This window comes from Pyrus communis, chromosome 14, assembly GCF_041283825.1.
Source record: "Pyrus communis isolate YQ-2024b chromosome 14, ASM4128382v1, whole genome shotgun sequence".
Lineage (NCBI taxonomy): Eukaryota > Viridiplantae > Streptophyta > Magnoliopsida > Rosales > Rosaceae > Pyrus > Pyrus communis.
The window spans coordinates 16,168,944-16,188,025 of record NC_142578.1 but is presented as its reverse complement, the minus strand read 5'-3'; the positions used below and the strand labels follow the sequence as shown (position 1 = coordinate 16,188,025).

General features: G+C 39.6%; 1 protein-coding gene across 1 annotated transcript; it reads right to left on the bottom strand.

The window, feature by feature from the left end:
- Positions 1-240: 240 nt before the first annotated feature.
- Positions 241-18,064, bottom strand: LOC148691295 (uncharacterized). Its single transcript, XM_088683979.1, has 5 exons — positions 17,483-18,064; positions 16,298-17,222; positions 4,844-5,361; positions 3,290-4,006; positions 241-258 (listed from the first exon to the last, which is right to left on the bottom strand). The coding sequence occupies exons 1-5, from the start codon at positions 18,062-18,064 to the stop codon at positions 241-243; spliced, it is 2,760 nt and encodes a 919-aa protein (XP_088540105.1).
- Between the last annotated feature and the right edge of the window lie 1,018 nt (positions 18,065-19,082).

Below are 19,082 nucleotides of genomic sequence, written 5' to 3'. Positions count from 1 at the left end.
AGAAAAAGAAAGGAATAAAAATAAGTCTCTTAAAGGGGTTTCCAAGTTCTTCTCTATTCGGATGCATGGGTTGCCTCCCACGAAGCGCTTTCTTTTACGTCTTGCAGCCGGACGGTACCTCCGTTTAAGCTTGACTAGGTTCCACGGCATGGAGGGGTACCTCCTCCACGACATGCTCCTCAAACATCTCGTAATAGGGCTTCAATCGATGCCCATTCACTTTGAATTCTTGTTGCGTCCTTAAACTTTTGATTTGCACTGCACCATGAGGGAAAACATTAGTAACAACAAACGGGCCAATCCATTTAGAACGCAACTTACCAGGAAACAAACGTAGGCGAGAGTTGAAAAGTAACACTTTCTGCCCAACTGTGAAGGTCTTGGTTCGAATCATTTTATCATGGAATGCTTTGGTCTTGGCTTTGTACATCCGGGCATTCTCATAGGCTTCATTCCGAATCTCCTCAAGTTCATTCAATTGGAGCTTCCTATGAACTCCCGCTGCATCTATGTCCATGTTGAAAATCTTCACGGCCCAATGTGCCTTGTGCTCTAACTCTACGGGCAAATGACATGGCTTACCATAGACGAGCCGAAAAGGTGACATCCCAATGGGTGTTTTGTATGCCGTACGATATGCCCACAGTGCATCATCTAAACGTAAGCTCCAATCCCTCCTTGTTGGTCCAACGGTCTTCTCCAAAATTTGTTTGATTTCTCGGTTAGACACCTCGGCTTGGCCATTTGTTTGAGGATGGTAAGGTGTGGAGACCTTATGGTTGACATGGTACTTTCTTAGCAACGCCTCAATGGTCCGATTGCAAAAGTGAGACCCTCCATCACTTATGATTACTCTCGGCATTCCAAACCTAGCAAAAATGTTAGTTTTCACAAAATCTGCAACCACCTTAGAATCGTTAGTACGGGTGGCTTTTGCTTCCACCCATTTAGAAACATAATCAACGGCTAGCAAGATATAAGTGAAACCATAAGATGGAGGAAAAGGGCCCATGAAATCAATGCCCCAAACATCAAAAATTTCAACATTAAAGACAGGGGTTTGCGGCATTTGGTCCTTGGTACCTATGTTACCCATTCGTTGGCAACGATCACAAGACATACAAAAGGTTCTAGCATCCCTAAATATAGTCGGCCAATAAAAACCACACTCTAGAACCTTGAGGGCAGTGCGTTGTGTGCCAAAATGACCACCACATGCATATGTGTGACAAAAGCTTAGAATTGAGTGAAATTCAGAATCATGCACACATCTACGTACAATTTGATCTGAGCAATACTTCCACAAATAAGGGTCATCCCAAACATAGAAACGTGCATCATTTTTAAGCTTATCACATTGGTGCTTGTTTAGTTCATTTGGAATTTGTTTAGTCACCAAGTAATTCACTAAATCTGCATACCATGGTTCACTTACCTCAATGGATAGCAGCTGCTCATCGGGAAAAGTTTCAGGGATAGGTACGGCATGTTCATGCTCCTCGTGGATCATTCGGCTTAAATGGTCAGCCACTACATTCTCGCTTCCTTTCTTATCCCGGATTTCAATATCAAATTCTTGAAGAAGAAGAATCCAACGGATAAGCCTCGGCTTTGCTTCCTTTTTCGTGAGCAAGTACCTCAAAGCTGCATGATCAGAATAAACGATTACTTTAGTACCAATTAAATATGAACGAAATTTATCTAAAGCAAAAACCACAGCTAGAAGTTCTTTTTCCGTCGTGGAGTAGTTCAATTGGGCATCATTGAGAGTCCGAGAGGCATAGTATATGACATGCGGCCGCTTGTCTCTTCTTTGTCCTAGAACAGCTCCTAATGCATAGTGGGATGCATCGCACATGAGCTCGAACGGAAGGCTCCAATCTGGAGGTACAATAATGGGGGCCGAGACTAGCTTCTCCTTGAGTTGGTTAAATGCCGAATTACACTCTTCATCAAACTTGAATGGCACATCTTTTTGAAGCAATCGGCAAAGAGGGTTGGACATCTTGGAGAAGTCCTTGATAAAACGCCTATAGAACCCTGCATGGCCAAGAAACGAACGTACCTCTCTAACCGAAGTAGGAGAGGGTAAGTGACGTACAAGGTCTATTTTCGATTTATCTACTTCAATTCCTTTTTCTGAAACAATATGTCCTAAAACTATACCTTGTTTCACCATAAAGTGACATTTCTCCCAATTCAAGACAAGGTTAGTTTCAACACATCGTTTCAAAATTAAGGTAAGATTATCCAAGCAATTATCAAATGAACTCCCAAATACACTGAAATCATCCATGAAAACCTCAATGATCTTTTCAACAAAATCGGAAAATATACTTACCATACACCTTTGGAAAGTGGCCGGTGCGTTGCATAAGCCAAATGGCATGCGACGATAGGCAAATGTTCCAAAGGGACATGTGAATGTGGTCTTCTCTTGATCATCCGGGGCTATCACAATTTGGTTATATCCAGAGTATCCATCAAGAAAACAGTAAAAAGCATGACCGGCTAACCTTTCGAGCATCTGGTCGATGAATGGCAAAGGAAAGTGATCTTTCCTAGTCATGGCATTTAGCTTCCGGTAATCGATACATACTCGCCATCCAGTCTGAATGCGTGTAGGCACGAGCTCATTCTCATCATTCTTGATAACAGTTACTCCGGACTTCTTGGGAACGACTTGAACTGGAGAGACCCAACGGCTATCGGAGATAGGGTAGATCACTCCGCAATCCAAAAGCTTGATTATTTCCTTCTTCACCACTTCCATCATTGGAGGGTTGAGACGGCGTTGAGCCTCTCGAGTTGGTTTAGCCCCCTCCTCAAGAAGTATACGGTGCATGCATGTGGTAGGGCTTATTCCTTTAATGTCGGCCAAAGTCCACCCTATGGCCATTTTGTGCTCTCGCAGCACCCTCACAAGCTTCTCCTCCTCCATTGCTGTGAGACTTGATGAAATGATGACGGGCAATGTTTCGCCTTCTCCCAAAAACACATACTTCAAATGGTCCGGCAACGGCTTAAGTTCAAGCGATGGTGCCTGAACAACAGAAGGTAGCATCTTAGTGGAAACTGAATTTGAAAGTGAGAGTGGAACCTTACCATATTGTTGTGGCAATGACTCAAGGGCTGCCACAACCTCAATTATTTCTTCACTAGAACCCATTGCAAAGAATTCCTCCTCCTTGCCGTGGCCTTGCATTGGCCCAAATCCTTCATTTTTGCGCTCTATGGCCTTAGTGATGGTTGTTTCCAGGGCGTCCTCGTTCAATTCTTCAAGGTATACCTGCGCCAAAGAATCGATAACATCAATGGAAAAACAAGAATGGTCATCAACGGGATATCTCATAGTTTCAGAAATATTAAAATCAATCACTTCCCCATCGAATTCCATTGTCAAGGTGCCTTTATATACATCAATCTTCGTTCGGGCCGTCTTCATGAATGGCCTACCAAGGAGAATCGGCAAAGATGTAGAATGGGCTGAATCCTCCATGTCTAGGACGTAGAAATCAGCCGGAAAAATTAAATGGTTCACCTGCACAAGCACATCCTCCAAAACTCCTTTTGGATACGCGTTAGAGCGATCAGCCAATTGTATAATTACACCATCTTGTTTTAATTCACCCAAATTCATAGATGCATAAATAGAATAAGGCATGACATTTATGGATGCACCTAAATCAAGCATGGCATGTTCAAAACGATTATGTCCAATTACACAAGGAATCGTGAAACTACCGGGGTCTTTGCACTTGGTAGGCAGTTTACGTTGCAAAACAGCGGACACATTCTCGCTTACCTTCACTACCTCTTTGTTTGCCCTTCTTCTCTTTGTATTGCATAGGTCCTTGAGGAATTTAGCATACTTTGGAACCTGTTTGATTGCATCGAGAAGCGGTATGTTCACTTGCACCTTCCGGAACGTTTCAAGAATGTCCTTCTCGCTTTCTTCCTTTTTTTCTTGCATGAACCTGCGAGGAAAAGGTACATTGGGCAGATTAGGACGTGAAGTACATGAATTTGAACTTAAATTACCTGATTTGGCCGAGTTAGGGTGATCTGCCTCAGGTTGTGTCGTCTCTTCATCTACTTTCTGGGCAGATTTGGGATTGTTTGGCTCGGTCCCAACTTCTTTTCCACCCCTTAGGGTGATGGCCTTGGCGGATTCGAATCCTCCCTTTGGATTGACTGTGGTTGAGCTAGGAAGCTTTCCTTGCTCTCTAATCTGTCCAAGGAACTCAGAAATCTGCCCTATTTGTTTCTTCATATCCATCATCTCCTTCTCGTTATTTTCTATTCGGTTGTTTTGATTTTGCAACCCCTGCGAAATAGAGGTTAGTAATTGCATAGCTTGATTACTTTCCAAAGACGTACCTGAATGAGATGATGCCGAAGGTTGTTGGGATTGTTGGGGTGCATACGGCTTGGAATAAAAACCAGGGGGGTTTGGCCTAAATCCTCCTTGTTGGGCAGCTTGTTGTGGCTCCCTCCATTTGAAGTTTGGATGGTCCCTCCATCCGGCATTGTAAGTGTTCGAGTATGGGTTGTTTTGATTTTGTCCTTGGAAACCAATTGCATTGGCAGATTCCCACCCACCATTCTCGATTAGTTGAGGGCACTTGTCGGATGGATGCCCTTGAATTGAGCACACGCCACAAACTTGGTGTTCTTGTGCTTTTGGACCAATCACAACCTGAGAAACAAGAGAAGTAAGATTAGCAAGTTGTGATTGAATTTCAGAAATAGCACTCACCTCATTTACACTTTGTTGCCGTGGGGCTTCCCTTTGGCCCACTCCTTCATATTGTTGAGCGTTGAGCGCTCGGTTGGCTATGAGAATCTTGGCATCCCTTGGTGTTTTGTCCACCAATGCTCCTCCCGCTGACGCATCAACCATTTGACGTTCGATAGGAAGGAGGCCCTCATAGAAATATTGAAGGAGAAGTTCCTCCTTCATTTGATGTTGAGGACATGAAGCTACAAGGCCCTTGAAGCGCTCATAATAAGACGGGAATGTCTCACCATGATTCTGTTGAATACCACTAATTTTCTTCCGTAGGAGAATCACTCTCGAAGTAGGGAAGAATTTCTCCAAGAAAGCACGCTTCATACTCTCCCACGAAGTCACAGTTCCCGGGGCTAGTTCGTAGAGCCAATCTTTGGCCTTGTCCATAAGTGAAAATGGAAAGGCCTTCATCTTCAATATACTCTCATCCACATTGACGGGGGTCATGCTCGAACAAACCACCTCGAACTCCTTCAAGTGTTTGTTGGGGTCTTCCATAGACAAGCCATGGAACTTCGGAATATGGTGTAACAAACTGGATTTGAGTTCAAATTCCTCAGTCTTCCCCTCTGCAGCCGTGGGGTATTGGATACAAAGAGGCAATGCATTATCCAAACCTGAGGCCGAAAGCTCCTTGATGGTTCTATTATCTGCTGCCATGGCTTGTTCTTCTTCAAAAATCTGATCCGTGGGCTTTTCTTCTACACCTACTTCGTCTTCTTCAAGCCCAGGTTGTGGTGGAGGTTGTGGTGGCTCTTGTTGACTCCTCGTTCTCCTCAAAGTGCGTTCAAAATCACCGTCAAAGTCGGAGATGTTCTCTATAATAGGCCGAGAGCGACGAGTCATACACAGTACCTAAAAAACAAGGAAACAAACAAACTAAGAATCTAAAATAAGAATGCACGAAAAACAAAAAAAAAAATATAAAAATAAAGACAAAGGATTAGCAAAGTTGCTAATCCCCGGCAACGGCGCCAAAATTTGATGCGAGATTTACTTGACACTCAAATTAAACCCTCGTTTGACAATTGTAGTAGAATGGATAAGTGAGGGATCGTTCTAGACCGGGGATTAGGAGGGCTTGCTAAAACCTTCTAAATTGACTTAAAAACATAAAAACTAAATTAAAATACTCTTAACAAGACTACTATGACTCAAAATGGCTTTGAAAAACTCAAATTGTCTAAAACAATCAAATTGACTCAAATAGAAGCTAGAACTTGATTTAGACGAATTTGCAAATGTTTATGACTCCAAAAGCTTAAAGTTACAAAAATAAAACAAATACGAATGATTAAAACTTAACAAAATAGAGGGGGGGAATTGTGTTTGGACGATATTAAATTAAAAAGACAGAATATAATTAAAGGCAAAATGTAAATATGAATGTGATGAAAATATGGATGATGGAATAGCCAAGGGGTTCTTCTCCACACATGTTACACTTGCAAACAAAATTGATTCTCAGTTGGTCTTTCGATAAGTTGTGAAACTCAATGCTCCAAGTTAATTAGATCCGCTTAGATTAACTTTCAGATTTCCCTAAATTCGTTGGATTGAATGGAATACGCATTACAACCAAATTATTCTTAATCAAAGTCCCTAACTATGGAATACGCATGATAGAGACATTTAACCAAGATCATTAAGTTCAACGGAAATCATAAACATCGACGAGGCATTCGTTACTATGGAATACGCATGAAACTTATGCCAAGAATTCGTTTAACGAGATTGTTTATAAGCAACCTCTACTACTTGTGAATATAAGTTCATAACGATTAGGTGAAATTCACTTATATTCTAGCGTCATATTTATGCATGAAAATTAAGCTTGCAATCTCAATGAACATACATAAATAAGTTATCAATCAAACAGTTAAACGAATTGAATCCACAACTTATGAAATTCCAACCAAACGTAATCAATTCAAAATGCAAATATAAACATAGTTTCGAATCACCCCCTAGCTAAAGGGGGGTTTAGTTCCTCATAACTTTGAAATCAAAGAAACACCCAAACATTCCAACAACTCAAACGTGAATTGTATGAACGTTTAGGCACTCTTCTCTTCCCTTCTCATACGTACAAAACAAAGAGAATTAAATTTAAACTTTGAAATCAAAGAAACACCTAAACATTCCAACAACTCAAACTTGAATTGTATGAACGTTTAAGCACTCTTTTCTTCCTCGTTGTTGTAGCACAAGGTCTAAGGTGAGCTTAAGGGCTTTAGGTGTATGTGGAATGGAGTAGGGAGTGGTTGGAGATGGAAGAATGAAGAGAAAATATGCAGAAAATGAAATGGGACTCACGGCAATGGAATGGTATTTGTGTTGTGTGAAGTGTTGTGAATGGAAATATGAGATATGAATTGAATGGGTGCAAGGGTATTTATAGGAGTAGTGGAGGGAACATATGGTTGTTTGTTTAAGATGCAAGTGGCTAATTAATGATGGAAAAGTATGTGATTTAAAGGATGCAAAGTGAATGAATCATGAATCATTGTGGATGAAAGGTGGAAGTGCATGTGTTGATGACTAGGTTAGTGGGTGGAAATATGAAAATGGCATATAGGAATGGGAGCTCACGGTTTGAATGTGTAAAGTGTGTGTGAATGCATGTGAAGATGCAATAAATAATGCATGTAGGGTTAGGAAATAATGAAGAAATGCATGTGAGATGTTTGGAAAGGAAATGGGAACCCACGGCAATGAAGTTGTTTTGTGTTGTGAATTATGATGAATGCATGTGAGTTAAAGAGGGAGAATGTGGTGAAATGATGAAGTAGGAAGGTGGAAATGCATGTGAGATGTTTGGAAAGGAATAAAGAATGAATGGTGGAAATGTGAGTGAATGATGTGCATGTGTGAGAATGCATGTGGAATTAAGAGGAGTATGGAAGTGAAATAAATGAATGATATGTTAAGTGATAAGTGAATGATATGTGGTGAGTGATAAGTGAATGGTTTGATAAGTGATCAATGAATTAGTTTAAAGGGCTAGGGTTTAAGTACATAGAATGGGCCTAAAATAGGTTGGTTTGTATGGCATAATGTGTTTGATTGGGCTAGAGCCATTGTTTTGTGTCTTCAAGTGCATACAAGGCCTTCAAATTCGTCCATTCTCTTGGCTCCATGGATAAGCTATCCAATCCATGCCCAAAAATGCTCCAAATGGCCTCAAAATGCACTTTCTTGCTCCCTAGGCCCTTAGAACCTGAAAACACACAAAAGAAGCATAAAGGACTAAAATAACGAGAGAAACATAACGTAAATGCACGAGAACAAGCCATTTAAGTCGCATGAATATGCTCCTATCACTAACCTAGTCATCAACACATGCATTCCCTTCACATTCACCCACATGCACTCCCACTCTTTAATCATATGCACTCCCATCATAATTCCACCACCAATTCAGCCACAAAACATTATCATTGCACCACATTCAACCACTCCACATCCCTCACCAAGAAATCATTCAACACATGCATCCATAATCAATTCTCCAACCTTTGCCGTGACCTTCATTCCCATTTCCAACATTTTCACATGCATTTCCAGCTTTCTGATACGTAATTTATACGCACACAAATTAAACCCTCTTTTTATCAATTGTAGTAAGTATGTAAGTAGGGATCGTTCTGGACCGGGGATTAGGAGGGATTGTTAATCACTTGGATTTGACTTAAAAACGTAAAAACATAATATAAAACACTAAACTAGAATCAAAGAATGTAAAACTAAACTTTAAAACACTAAAACAAATCAAAAGACTCAAAATGCTTTTAAAAACACAAACTAAAATGCTATACTAAACTCGAAGAATTCAAAACTAAAAATAAGAAAGATTAAGACTAAGACTTAAACGAAATATGGGGGGATTGATTTTGGACGAATTTAAACTAAAATGGATAGATTGTAAAGAAAACAAATTGTAAATATGAAATTGACGGAAATGAATGGATGGTATGGCTAGCTAAGGGGTTCATCTCCATACATGTTACACTTGCATAATAAAATGATTTCCAATTGCATTTCAATAAACCATGAATTCTCAACACCCCGGGTTGATTAGGTCCGCTTAAATTAACCGTCAAGTTTTCCTTAAGTTAATGAATTGGATGATTGCATACGACAACCCAAAGCATTCCTCACAAGTTCCCTACATGAATTGCATAATAGAGATACAAGCAAGAATCATTAAGCATCATGAAAACTATAAGTGTTGACCAGGCATTCGTTACTATGATTACGCATGAAACTCGTGCCAAGAATTCATTTAACGCGATTGTTTATAAGCAACCTCCACTACTTGTGAATATAAGTTCATAACGATTAGGTGAAATTCACTTATATTCTAGCGTCATATTCATGCATGAAAATTAAGCACGCATTCTTAATAAACATTCATAAATAAGTTATCAATCAAACGGTTAAACAAATTGAATCCAAAACTTATGAAACGCAATTAGAAGTAATCAAATCAAAATGCAAGCATAAACATATATTTCGAATCACCCCTAGCTAAAGGGGGTTTAGTTTATTATAACATTGAAATCAAAGAAACACCTAAACATTCCAACAACTCAAACTTGAATTGTATGAACGTTTAGGCACTCTTCTCTTCCATTCCTCATACGTACAAACAAAGAGAATTGAATTTAAACATTGAAATCAAAGAAACACCTAAACATTCCAACAACTCAAACTTGAATTGTATGAACGTTTAGGCCCTCTTCTCTTCCTCTTTATTGTAGCATAAGGTCTAAGGATAGTTGGTTTGGGGGAATGGAAGTGTGGAATGGAGTGAGGAGTGATGGAAATGGAAAGATGGTGTTTGGATTACAAGGGAACTCACGGCAACAAGGGGGGGTTTGGATGTGTTTTGTGGTATGTACAATGGAATGGATGTGTTGTGTGTGGAATTGTGAATGAATTGTGGAAGAATGGATGCTTATTTATAGGTGAAATGGGGGAACATGGCAGCTAGGAGGGAATGTGGCTGCATGTTTGAATGATTAAAGGATGCATGTGGGTTGAAATGAAAGGGAAATGCATGTGCAAAGCTGGAAATGCATGTGAAGATGTTGGAAATGGAATGAAACTCACGGCAATAGTGTAATGGTGCTGAAAATGCATGTTTGTGCATGTGATTTGAAGTGATTATTGTTTGGAAATGAATGTGAAGGCATGTGAAAGCTGGAAATGCATGTGAAGATGTTGGAAATGGAATGAAACTCACGGCAATAGTGTAATGGTGCATGTGTTGGCTGTTTTGTTTGTTGGTTAAAGCTTGTGTTTGCATGTGAATGTTGTTTGTGTGAAGTGTGTGTGAATGCATGTGGATTAAAGAGTGAATGCATGTGTTGAATGATTTCTTGGTGAGGGAATGCATGTGCAAATGCATGTGGAATGTGGCTGAAAATGAAAGGAGGAGTGCAATGGAATGTGCACGGCAATAATGTGTGTTTGTGCATGTGGGTGAATGTGCATGTGTTTTAGGTTGTAATGTGTAGATAATTATGAGTATGATAAATGATAAGTGCATGATATGTTGAGTGATATGTTGAGTGGTAAGTGAATGATAAGATAAGTGATAAGTGAATGATATGTTGAGTGATAAATGAATGATATGTTGAGTGATAAGATAAGTGGTTATTGATATGTAGATGAATGAATGATATGATAAGTAATAAATGAATGATAAGTGGTTATTGATATGTAGATGAATGAATGATATGATAAGTAATAAATGAATGATATGTGGTGATGATAAGATAAGTGTATGATATGATAAGTGGTGAATGAAGGAGTGGAATGTTGGAATGTTATGCACGACTAAGGATATAGGAAAGGTTTAAATATCCTAAAACTAAAGGGAACAAGGTTCCAACACTTTGGTCTTCAATTAGGTTTTCAATTTCGTCCAACACTTTGGCTCCAAGCATAAGCTATCCATCCTTAGCCCAAAAGTGCTCCAAAAGTCTCCAAAATGCATCTTTTTGCTCCTTTAGCCCTTTCGGCCTACAAACACACGAAAATAGCTTAAAGTACTAAAATAACTAAAGAAACATAACGTAATTGCACGAGAACAAGCCATTTAAGTCGCATGAATATGCTCCTATCACTTTCACATGTCTTCACATTCATTTCCAAACAAGCATTCCTTCTTTAATTCACATGCATTCACATTCATTCACCATTAGCTTTATTTCTCATGCAAACACATTTATTTCCAGCACCAAACCCCTTGTTGCCGTGAGTTCCCTACCTTTTCAGCATTCCATTTCATCATTTCACCAACAATTCAGCCACATTCCACATGCATAACCAACCTAGTGTCACTCCCATTCATTCCCTTTAATCATTTAGCCATTATCATACATTTATTCTCCCATAAACAACCCAACAATGCCGTGAGTTCCCACTCCCATTTCCAGCTTTCCATAACTTTTCCTAGTTGTTTTATTACATACATTCCCCCTTCATTATTCCAAACACATGCACCCATAATCATTCATCCCCTCCTAGCTGCAATATTCCCTCTTTTGGTCCCCCCATTTCACCTATAAATAAGCATCCAACACTCCTCAAAATTCATTCACTCCCCATTCCATCTCTCCATTTCTCACACCACAACTAACACAAACACTTCCCCTTAGAATCCAAAACCGTGAGTCCCCATTCCACCACTCCTCATCCATTTCCATAATCCCCCAAACCTCACCTTAGACCTTGTGCTACAACAACGAGGAAGAGAAGAGGACCTAAACGTTCATACAATTCAAGTTTGAGTTGTTGGAATGTTTAGGTGATTCTTTGATTTCAATGTTTCATTTTAATTCTCTTTGTTTTGTACGTATGAGGAATGGAAGAGAAGAGTGCCTAAACGTTCATACAATTCAAGTTTGAGTTGTTGGAATGTTTAGGCGTTTCTTTGATTTCAAAGATATGAGGAACTAAACCCCCTTTAGCTAGGGGGTGATTCGAAACTATGTTTATATTTGCAATATGAATTGATTAACTTTCGTTGGAATTTCATAAGTTGTGGATTCAATTTGTTTAACCGTTTGATTGATAACTTATTTATGAATGTTTATTAAGAATGCGCACTTAATTTTCATGCATAAATATGACGCTAGAATATAAGTGAATTTCACCTAATCGTTATGAACTTATATTCACAAGTAGTGGAGGTTGCTTATAAACAATCGCGTTAAACGAATTCTTGGCATAAGTTTCATGCGTATTCCATAGTAACGAATGCCTCGTCAACACTTATAGTTTTCATAATGCTTAATGATCTTTGATTGTATCTTTATTGTGCTTTTCACGTAAAGGACTTTTGGAGAATGTGGTGAATTGCGTTGCGCTAACCCATCCAATTCATTAACTTAAGGAGAACTTGACGGTTAATTTAAGCGAACCTAATTAACCCGGGGCGTTGAGTTTCATAATTTATCGAAAGACCAACTGAGAATCAATCTTGTATGCAAGTGTAACACGTATGGAGATGAACCCCTTAGCTAGCATTCATCCATAAATTTCATCTTTACATTCTGTCTAGTTTATTAACTTGTTTCGTTATTTCAATTTTCGTAAAAACCTCAATCCCCCTTTTGCTTTAATGTTCATTTTAGTTAGAATTCAATTTAGTTTGTGTTTTTAAAGCATTTTGAGTTTTTGGTTTGTCTTAGTGTTTTAAACTTTAATTTTGCATTCTTTGAGTCTAGTTTAGTGTTTTAAACTTTATTTTACGTTTTTGAGTCAGTTTCCAAGAGATTTGCAATCCCTCCTAATCCCCGGTCCAGAACGATCCCTACTTGCACCTATACTACAATTGATAAAAAGAGGGTTTAATTTGTGTGCGTATAAACCACGCATCAGATACAAGCAAGAATCATTACGCTCTATGAAATACGCATGAGACATTCGTTACTATGGAATACGCATGAAACTTATGCCAAGAATTCGTTTAACGCGATTGTTTATAAGCAACCTCCACTACTTGTGAATATAAGTTCATAACTATTAGGTGAAACTCACTTATATTCTAGCGTCATATTCATGCATGAAAATTAAGTGTGCACTCTCAATAAACATACATAAATAAGCTATCAATCAAATAGTTAAACGAATTGAATCCACAACTTATGAAACGCAATTAGAAGTAATCAAATCAAAATGCAAGCATAAACATATATTTCGAATTCCCCCCCTAGCCAAGGGGGGTTTAGTTGAATTTAAACATTGGAATCAAAGAAACACCTAAACATTCCAACAACTCAAACTTGAATTGTATGAACGTTTAGGCCTTCTTCTCTTCCATTCCTCATTCGTACAAAACAAAGAGTATTGAAATTAAACATTGAAATCAAAGAAACACCTAAACATTCCAACAACTCAAACTTGAATTGTATGAACGTTTAGGCCCTCTTATCTTCCTCTTCGTTGTAGCACAAGGTCTAAGGATAGTTTGATGGTGTGAATGGTTTGGGGAGTGGTTGGAGTGGCTGCAATGGAGGAGAAAAGTGTTTTGGTGGCTGCTGCAAGGGTGTGGAGAGGTTTTGACGAATTTCTGGAATATGGAAGAGTGTATGAGAATGAATGAATGTTGTGTGAAGTGTGTATGGTATTTATAGGGAGAAAGAGAGGGAACATGACAGCTAGGAACTTGGTGGAAATCTGAAATGGTGATGGGAGATGCATGTGGCTGATTTATGCATGTGATTAAAGGGTGGGAATGCATGTGCTTTGACAGAAATGAAAGGGAATGCATGTGCAATGAGTGTGGAGTGAATGATTGAATGCATGTGGCTGATTGGTATGAATGATTATGGTTGCATGTGGGTGGAAATGCATGTGGGAATGCATGTGGATTAAAGAGAGAGAATGTGGTGTAATGATGAAGTGGAATAAGTGCATGTGGATGCGGCTGATTTGATTTATGGAAGATGCATGTGGATTAAAGATGAGTGAATGATTATGGGTGCATGTGGATGAATGTGCATGTGCAAGGTTGTTGTTGTGATAAGTGATAAGTGTATGATATGTTAAGTGAATGATATGATAAGTGAATGATAAGATAAGTGAATGATATGATAAGTGGATGATAAGATAAGTGGTGAATGATATGATAAGTGGTGAATGATAAGATAAGTGAATGATATGATAAGTGGTGAATGATAAGTAATGATATGTGGGAGTGTGGCTGAAATGAAGGAGTGGAATGTTGGAATGTTATGCACGGCTAAGGATATAGGAAAGGTTTAAATGTCCTAAAACTAAAGGGAACAAGGTTCCAACACTTTGGTCTTCAATTAGGTCTTCAATTTCGTCCAACACTTTGGCTCCAAGCATAAGCTATCCATCCTAAGCCCAAAAGTGCTCCAAAAGTCTCCAAAATGCATCTTTTTGCTCCTTTAGCCCTTTGGACCTACAAACACACGAAAATAGCTTAAAGTACTAAAATAACTAAAGAAACATAACGTAAATGCACGAGAACAAGCCATTTAAGTCGCATGAATATGCTCCTATCAGTTAACAAAGAATAAAGGCTAAACAAGGCTCAACGGGGTTAACTTAAACATTATATGAGGTAGGATACACGGCAAATTGGCTTAAGTGGTGGTCACTACACAACTTCTTCTTGAATATGTGTTATGCAAATCAATAACATGCTTTGAATGAAATGGGTATGAGTTCTAGCATTTGGAACTATATGATGAAACGCCTTCTAAGTAGTAACCAAGCAAAGAATAATGAGACCAAGCAACAACTTTAGAAAACAATAATGCACAGATTTTTAACTCTCCAAATAACGTTTAGGCTCAAGTCTCACAAGGTTGTAACGTTTGTTTGAGTTCCTTCCTTCAAGCATGTTACAAAAACGAATTTTTCTTTTATGATTGCATGTGAAGTCATACATTATAACCATAACCAAGCATATACCAAGAGTAAATAAAACTTTTCTCCATGTTTAAAACTCTTTTTAACAGTCATGCAATTACAAACCAAATCCTCATCATTGTGTTGGAAGGTATCCTAAGACACAAACACACAAAAATGACTCAAAACACTCTTTTTAGGCTTTTCAAAACATGTTTTTCAAATTTTTATGTGATTTTCGGAGTTATAAAACAAAACACACTAAAACACTCTAAAACAGCTTAAAAACACTTTAAAACAGCAAGGAACAACACTTGAAGTTATGGGTGATAAAATCCCACGAATTTGCATCAAATATACTTAGTTACCCCCCCACACTTAAATCAAACATTGTCCTCAATGTTGTAAACATAAATTCACACAAAACACAAGTAAATAGGCAAACAGCAACTAAACAACATAACATGGCAGATTAGAAACAACAACAAAGAGAAGGGTTTTAGGAACGCAAATCTGGAATTTGGGGGATTCCTAGGGCTTCCTTTGTTGAATGGATGGGTTGCCTCCCACATAGCGCTTGCTTTAACGTCGTACAGCCGGACGAAGAACATTTTCACTCCAAGATGGAACCCACGGCATGCAAGGGAAGCTCTTCCACAACATGCTCCACGAAGTTCTCATAGTATGGCTTCAATCTATGTCCGTTCACCTTGAATTCGTGGCCACTTTTTAAACTTTGGACTTGGACTGCACCATGAGGAAAAACATTAGTAACAACAAGAGGTCCAATCCATTTAGAACGTAACTTACCAGGGAATAACCGAAGTCTTGAATCAAAAAGCAACACTTTCTGCCCATTGTAGAACGTTTTGGTACGAAGCATCTTATCATGATAAGCCTTCGTCCTGTCCTTGTAGATGCGAGCATTCTCGTAGGCTTCGTTCCTAATCTCCTCAAGTTCATCTAATTGGAGCTTCCTATGAACTCCAGCAGCGTCTATGTCCATATTGAAGGTTTTCACAGCCCAATGCGCCTTGTGCTCTAACTCAACGGGCAAATGACATGGCTTACCAGAGATAAGTCGAAAAGGTGACATGCCAAGGGGAGTTTTGTAAGTCGTACGATAAGCCCACAATGCATCGTCCAAGCGCAAACTCCAATCTCTTCTTGAGGGTCCCACGGTTTTCTCTAGGACTTGTTTGATCTCCCTATTTGAAACCTCAGCTTGCCCATTAGTTTGAGGGTGATAAGGTGTTGAAACCTTATGCGTAACGTTAAAATCATCCATAAAAACTTCAATGATTTTCTCAACATAATCAGAAAATATACTCATCATGCATCTTTGAAACGTAGCAGGTGCATTACATAAACCAAAAGGCATGCGACGATATGCAAATGTACCAAAAGGGCATGTGAAAGTGGTTTTTTCTTGGTCCTCGGGTGCTATGACAATTTGATTATAACCAGAGTAACCATCAAGAAAACAATAGAAAGCATAACCCGCTAACCTTTCGAGCATTTGGTCAATGAACGGCAATGGGAAGTGGTCCTTCCTTGTGGTGGCATTTAGCTTCCTATAGTCGATGCACACCCTCCAACCAGTTTGAATACGCGTAGGAACAAGCTCATTCTTGGCATTTTCAACCACAGTCACTCCAGATTTATTTGGAACGCATTGCATGGGCGAAACCCACCTGCTATCAGAAATAGGATAAATCACTCCACAATCAAGTAATTTGATTACCTCTTTCTTCACTGCTTCCATCATCGGAGGGTTGAGACGGCGTTGAGCCTCTCGAGATGTTTTGGACCCCTCCTCTAGAAGTATGCGATGCATGCACATAGTAGGGCTAATTCCCTTTATGTCGGCCAAAGTCCATCCAATTGTCGTTTTGTACTCTTTAAGCACTCGCACCAATTTGATCTCCTCTTGTGCCGTGAGTGAGGATGAGATGATGACGGGCAATGTCTCATCCTCTCCCAAGAACACGTACTTCAAATGACTAGGCAACGGCTTGAGTTCAAGTGTAGGTGGCTGCACAACTGAGGGAAGCATTTTATTAGTCGAAACTGAACTTAAAATAGAGTCCAAAAACTTACCTGAATGTGATGGCAATGACTCGAGGGCAGCCACCATCTCAATCATATCTTCACTAGGGGGCATGGCCAAGGATTCCCCATGCATGCCGTGGGGTTCCTTGGTGGTTATTTCAATGTTTTGCATGTCCCTCCCTTGTGCAATGACCAATTCAAGTGCATCGTCCTTCAAATTGTCTAAATAGTCCTGCGCCAAAGAGTCAATTATATCAATAGCAAAACACGAATGATTCTCACTAGGGTACGTCATAGAATCAGAAAGATTGAAATTAATAACTTCCCCATCAAATTCCATGGTCAAATTGCCATTAAATACGTCAATCTTCGTCTGAGCCGTTTTCATGAATGGCCTTCCAAGGAGGATGGGCAATGAGGGGGTATGTTCGGATTCATCCATTTCAAGCACATAGAAATCCGCCGGAAAGACTAAGTGATTGACCTGCACTAACACATCTTCCAAAACTCCCTTTGGATAAGCATTAGATCTATCGGCCAATTGGATAATAACACCATCATTTTTCAATGCTCCTAGATTCATAGATGCGTAAATTGAATATGGCATGACATTTATTGATGAACCTAAATCTAACATGGCAGATTCAAAACGAGTATTACCAATGACACATGGAATTGTAAAACTACCCGGATCCTTGCATTTAGGGGGTAGTTTTCTTTGCAAGATGCCGGAGACGTTTTCACCCATTTGACAACCTCCTTGGTCGAAATCCTCCTCTTATTAGTGCAAAGTTCCTTCAAGAACTTGGCATACCTCGGGACTTGCTTGATTGCATCCAAAAGAGGGATATTGACTTGAACTTTTCGAAACGTCTCGAGAATGTCCTTTTCGGCTTCCTCTTTCTTTGTTTGCATGAACCTACTAGGAAAAGGCACATTCGAAGGAAAAACATTAGTAGGAATTGAACTTAACACGTTTTTACCTTTATTGGACAGATTGGGTGATTTAGGGCCACTAGAAGCTTGCGGCAAAGGGGGATCCTCCTTTGCCGTGGGTTTGGTTGCTTCCCCTTCTTCAAAATGCAGTTGTTCATCCTCTTTGTGACCTGTTTTTGATGAAGAACCTGCCCCCACTTCTTTTCCGCTTCTCAACACTATGGCTTTGGCCGATTCGAATCCACCTTTCGGATTCACTTGCGTTGAACTTGGTAACTTACCTTGTTCTCTTCTAAATTGCCCTATGAATTCAGCCATTTGTCCCACTTGTCTCTTCAAATCCGTCACTTCTCGAGCTTGATTTTGTACCTCATTGGCGTAATTTTGCATGTCCTTGGCTTGTTTTTCTTGCCCCTGCGCCAATGTAGTTAGTAATTGAATAACTTGAGAATTATCAAAAGACGAACCTGAGTTGTTTTGGGACGATGGTGGTTGGTTAGATTGGTATGGCCGTGGGAACCCATGGGGGTTTTGTTGAAATCCCCTTTGTGGTGCAGATTGTTGGGGCTCCTTCCACTTGAAATTAGGGTGATCTCTCCATCCGGGGTTGTAGGTGTTGGAGTATGGATCATGTTTGGGTTGGTTTTGGCCTTGGAAACCAAAGGCATTGGCAGATTCCCATCCTCCATTCTCTATCAACTGAGGGCATGTCTCGGATGGATGCCCTTGTATTGAACACACGCCACACACTTGGTTTTCTTGTGGTTTTGACCCCTTGACAATCTGAGACACAAGAGAAGTAAGATTAGCCAATTGTGATTGAATATCAGAAATTGCACTTACCTCATTCACACTTTGTTGCCGTGGCCCCTCTCTTTGTCCAACACCTTCATATTGTTGAGCGTTGTGTGCTCGGTTGGCAATTAGAGCTTTGGCATCCACTAGAGTCTTGTCCACTAATGCACCACCCGCCGAAGCATCTCGCATTTGACGTTCCATGGGAAGGAGTCCCTCGTAAAAATATTGAATGAACAGCTCCTCCTTCATTTGGTGCTGTGGACATGAAGCAACAAGTGATTTAAAACGTTCATAATAAGATGGAAACGACTCACCTTGATTTTGTTGGATTCCACTAATTCGTTTCCTCAAGAGAATGATCTTGGCAGTGGGAAAGAATTTCTCTAAGAATGCACGTTTCATACTTTCCCAAGAATTGACAGTTCCAGGGGACAATTCAAACAACCAATCTTTGGCCTTGTCCATAAGTGAGAATGGAAAGGCCTTCATCTTCAAAATACTCCCATCCACGTTGATGGGTGTCATACTTGAGCAAACTACTTCAAATTCCTTAAGATGTTAGTTAGGATCTTCCATGGACAACCCATGGAATTTAGGAATATGATGTAAT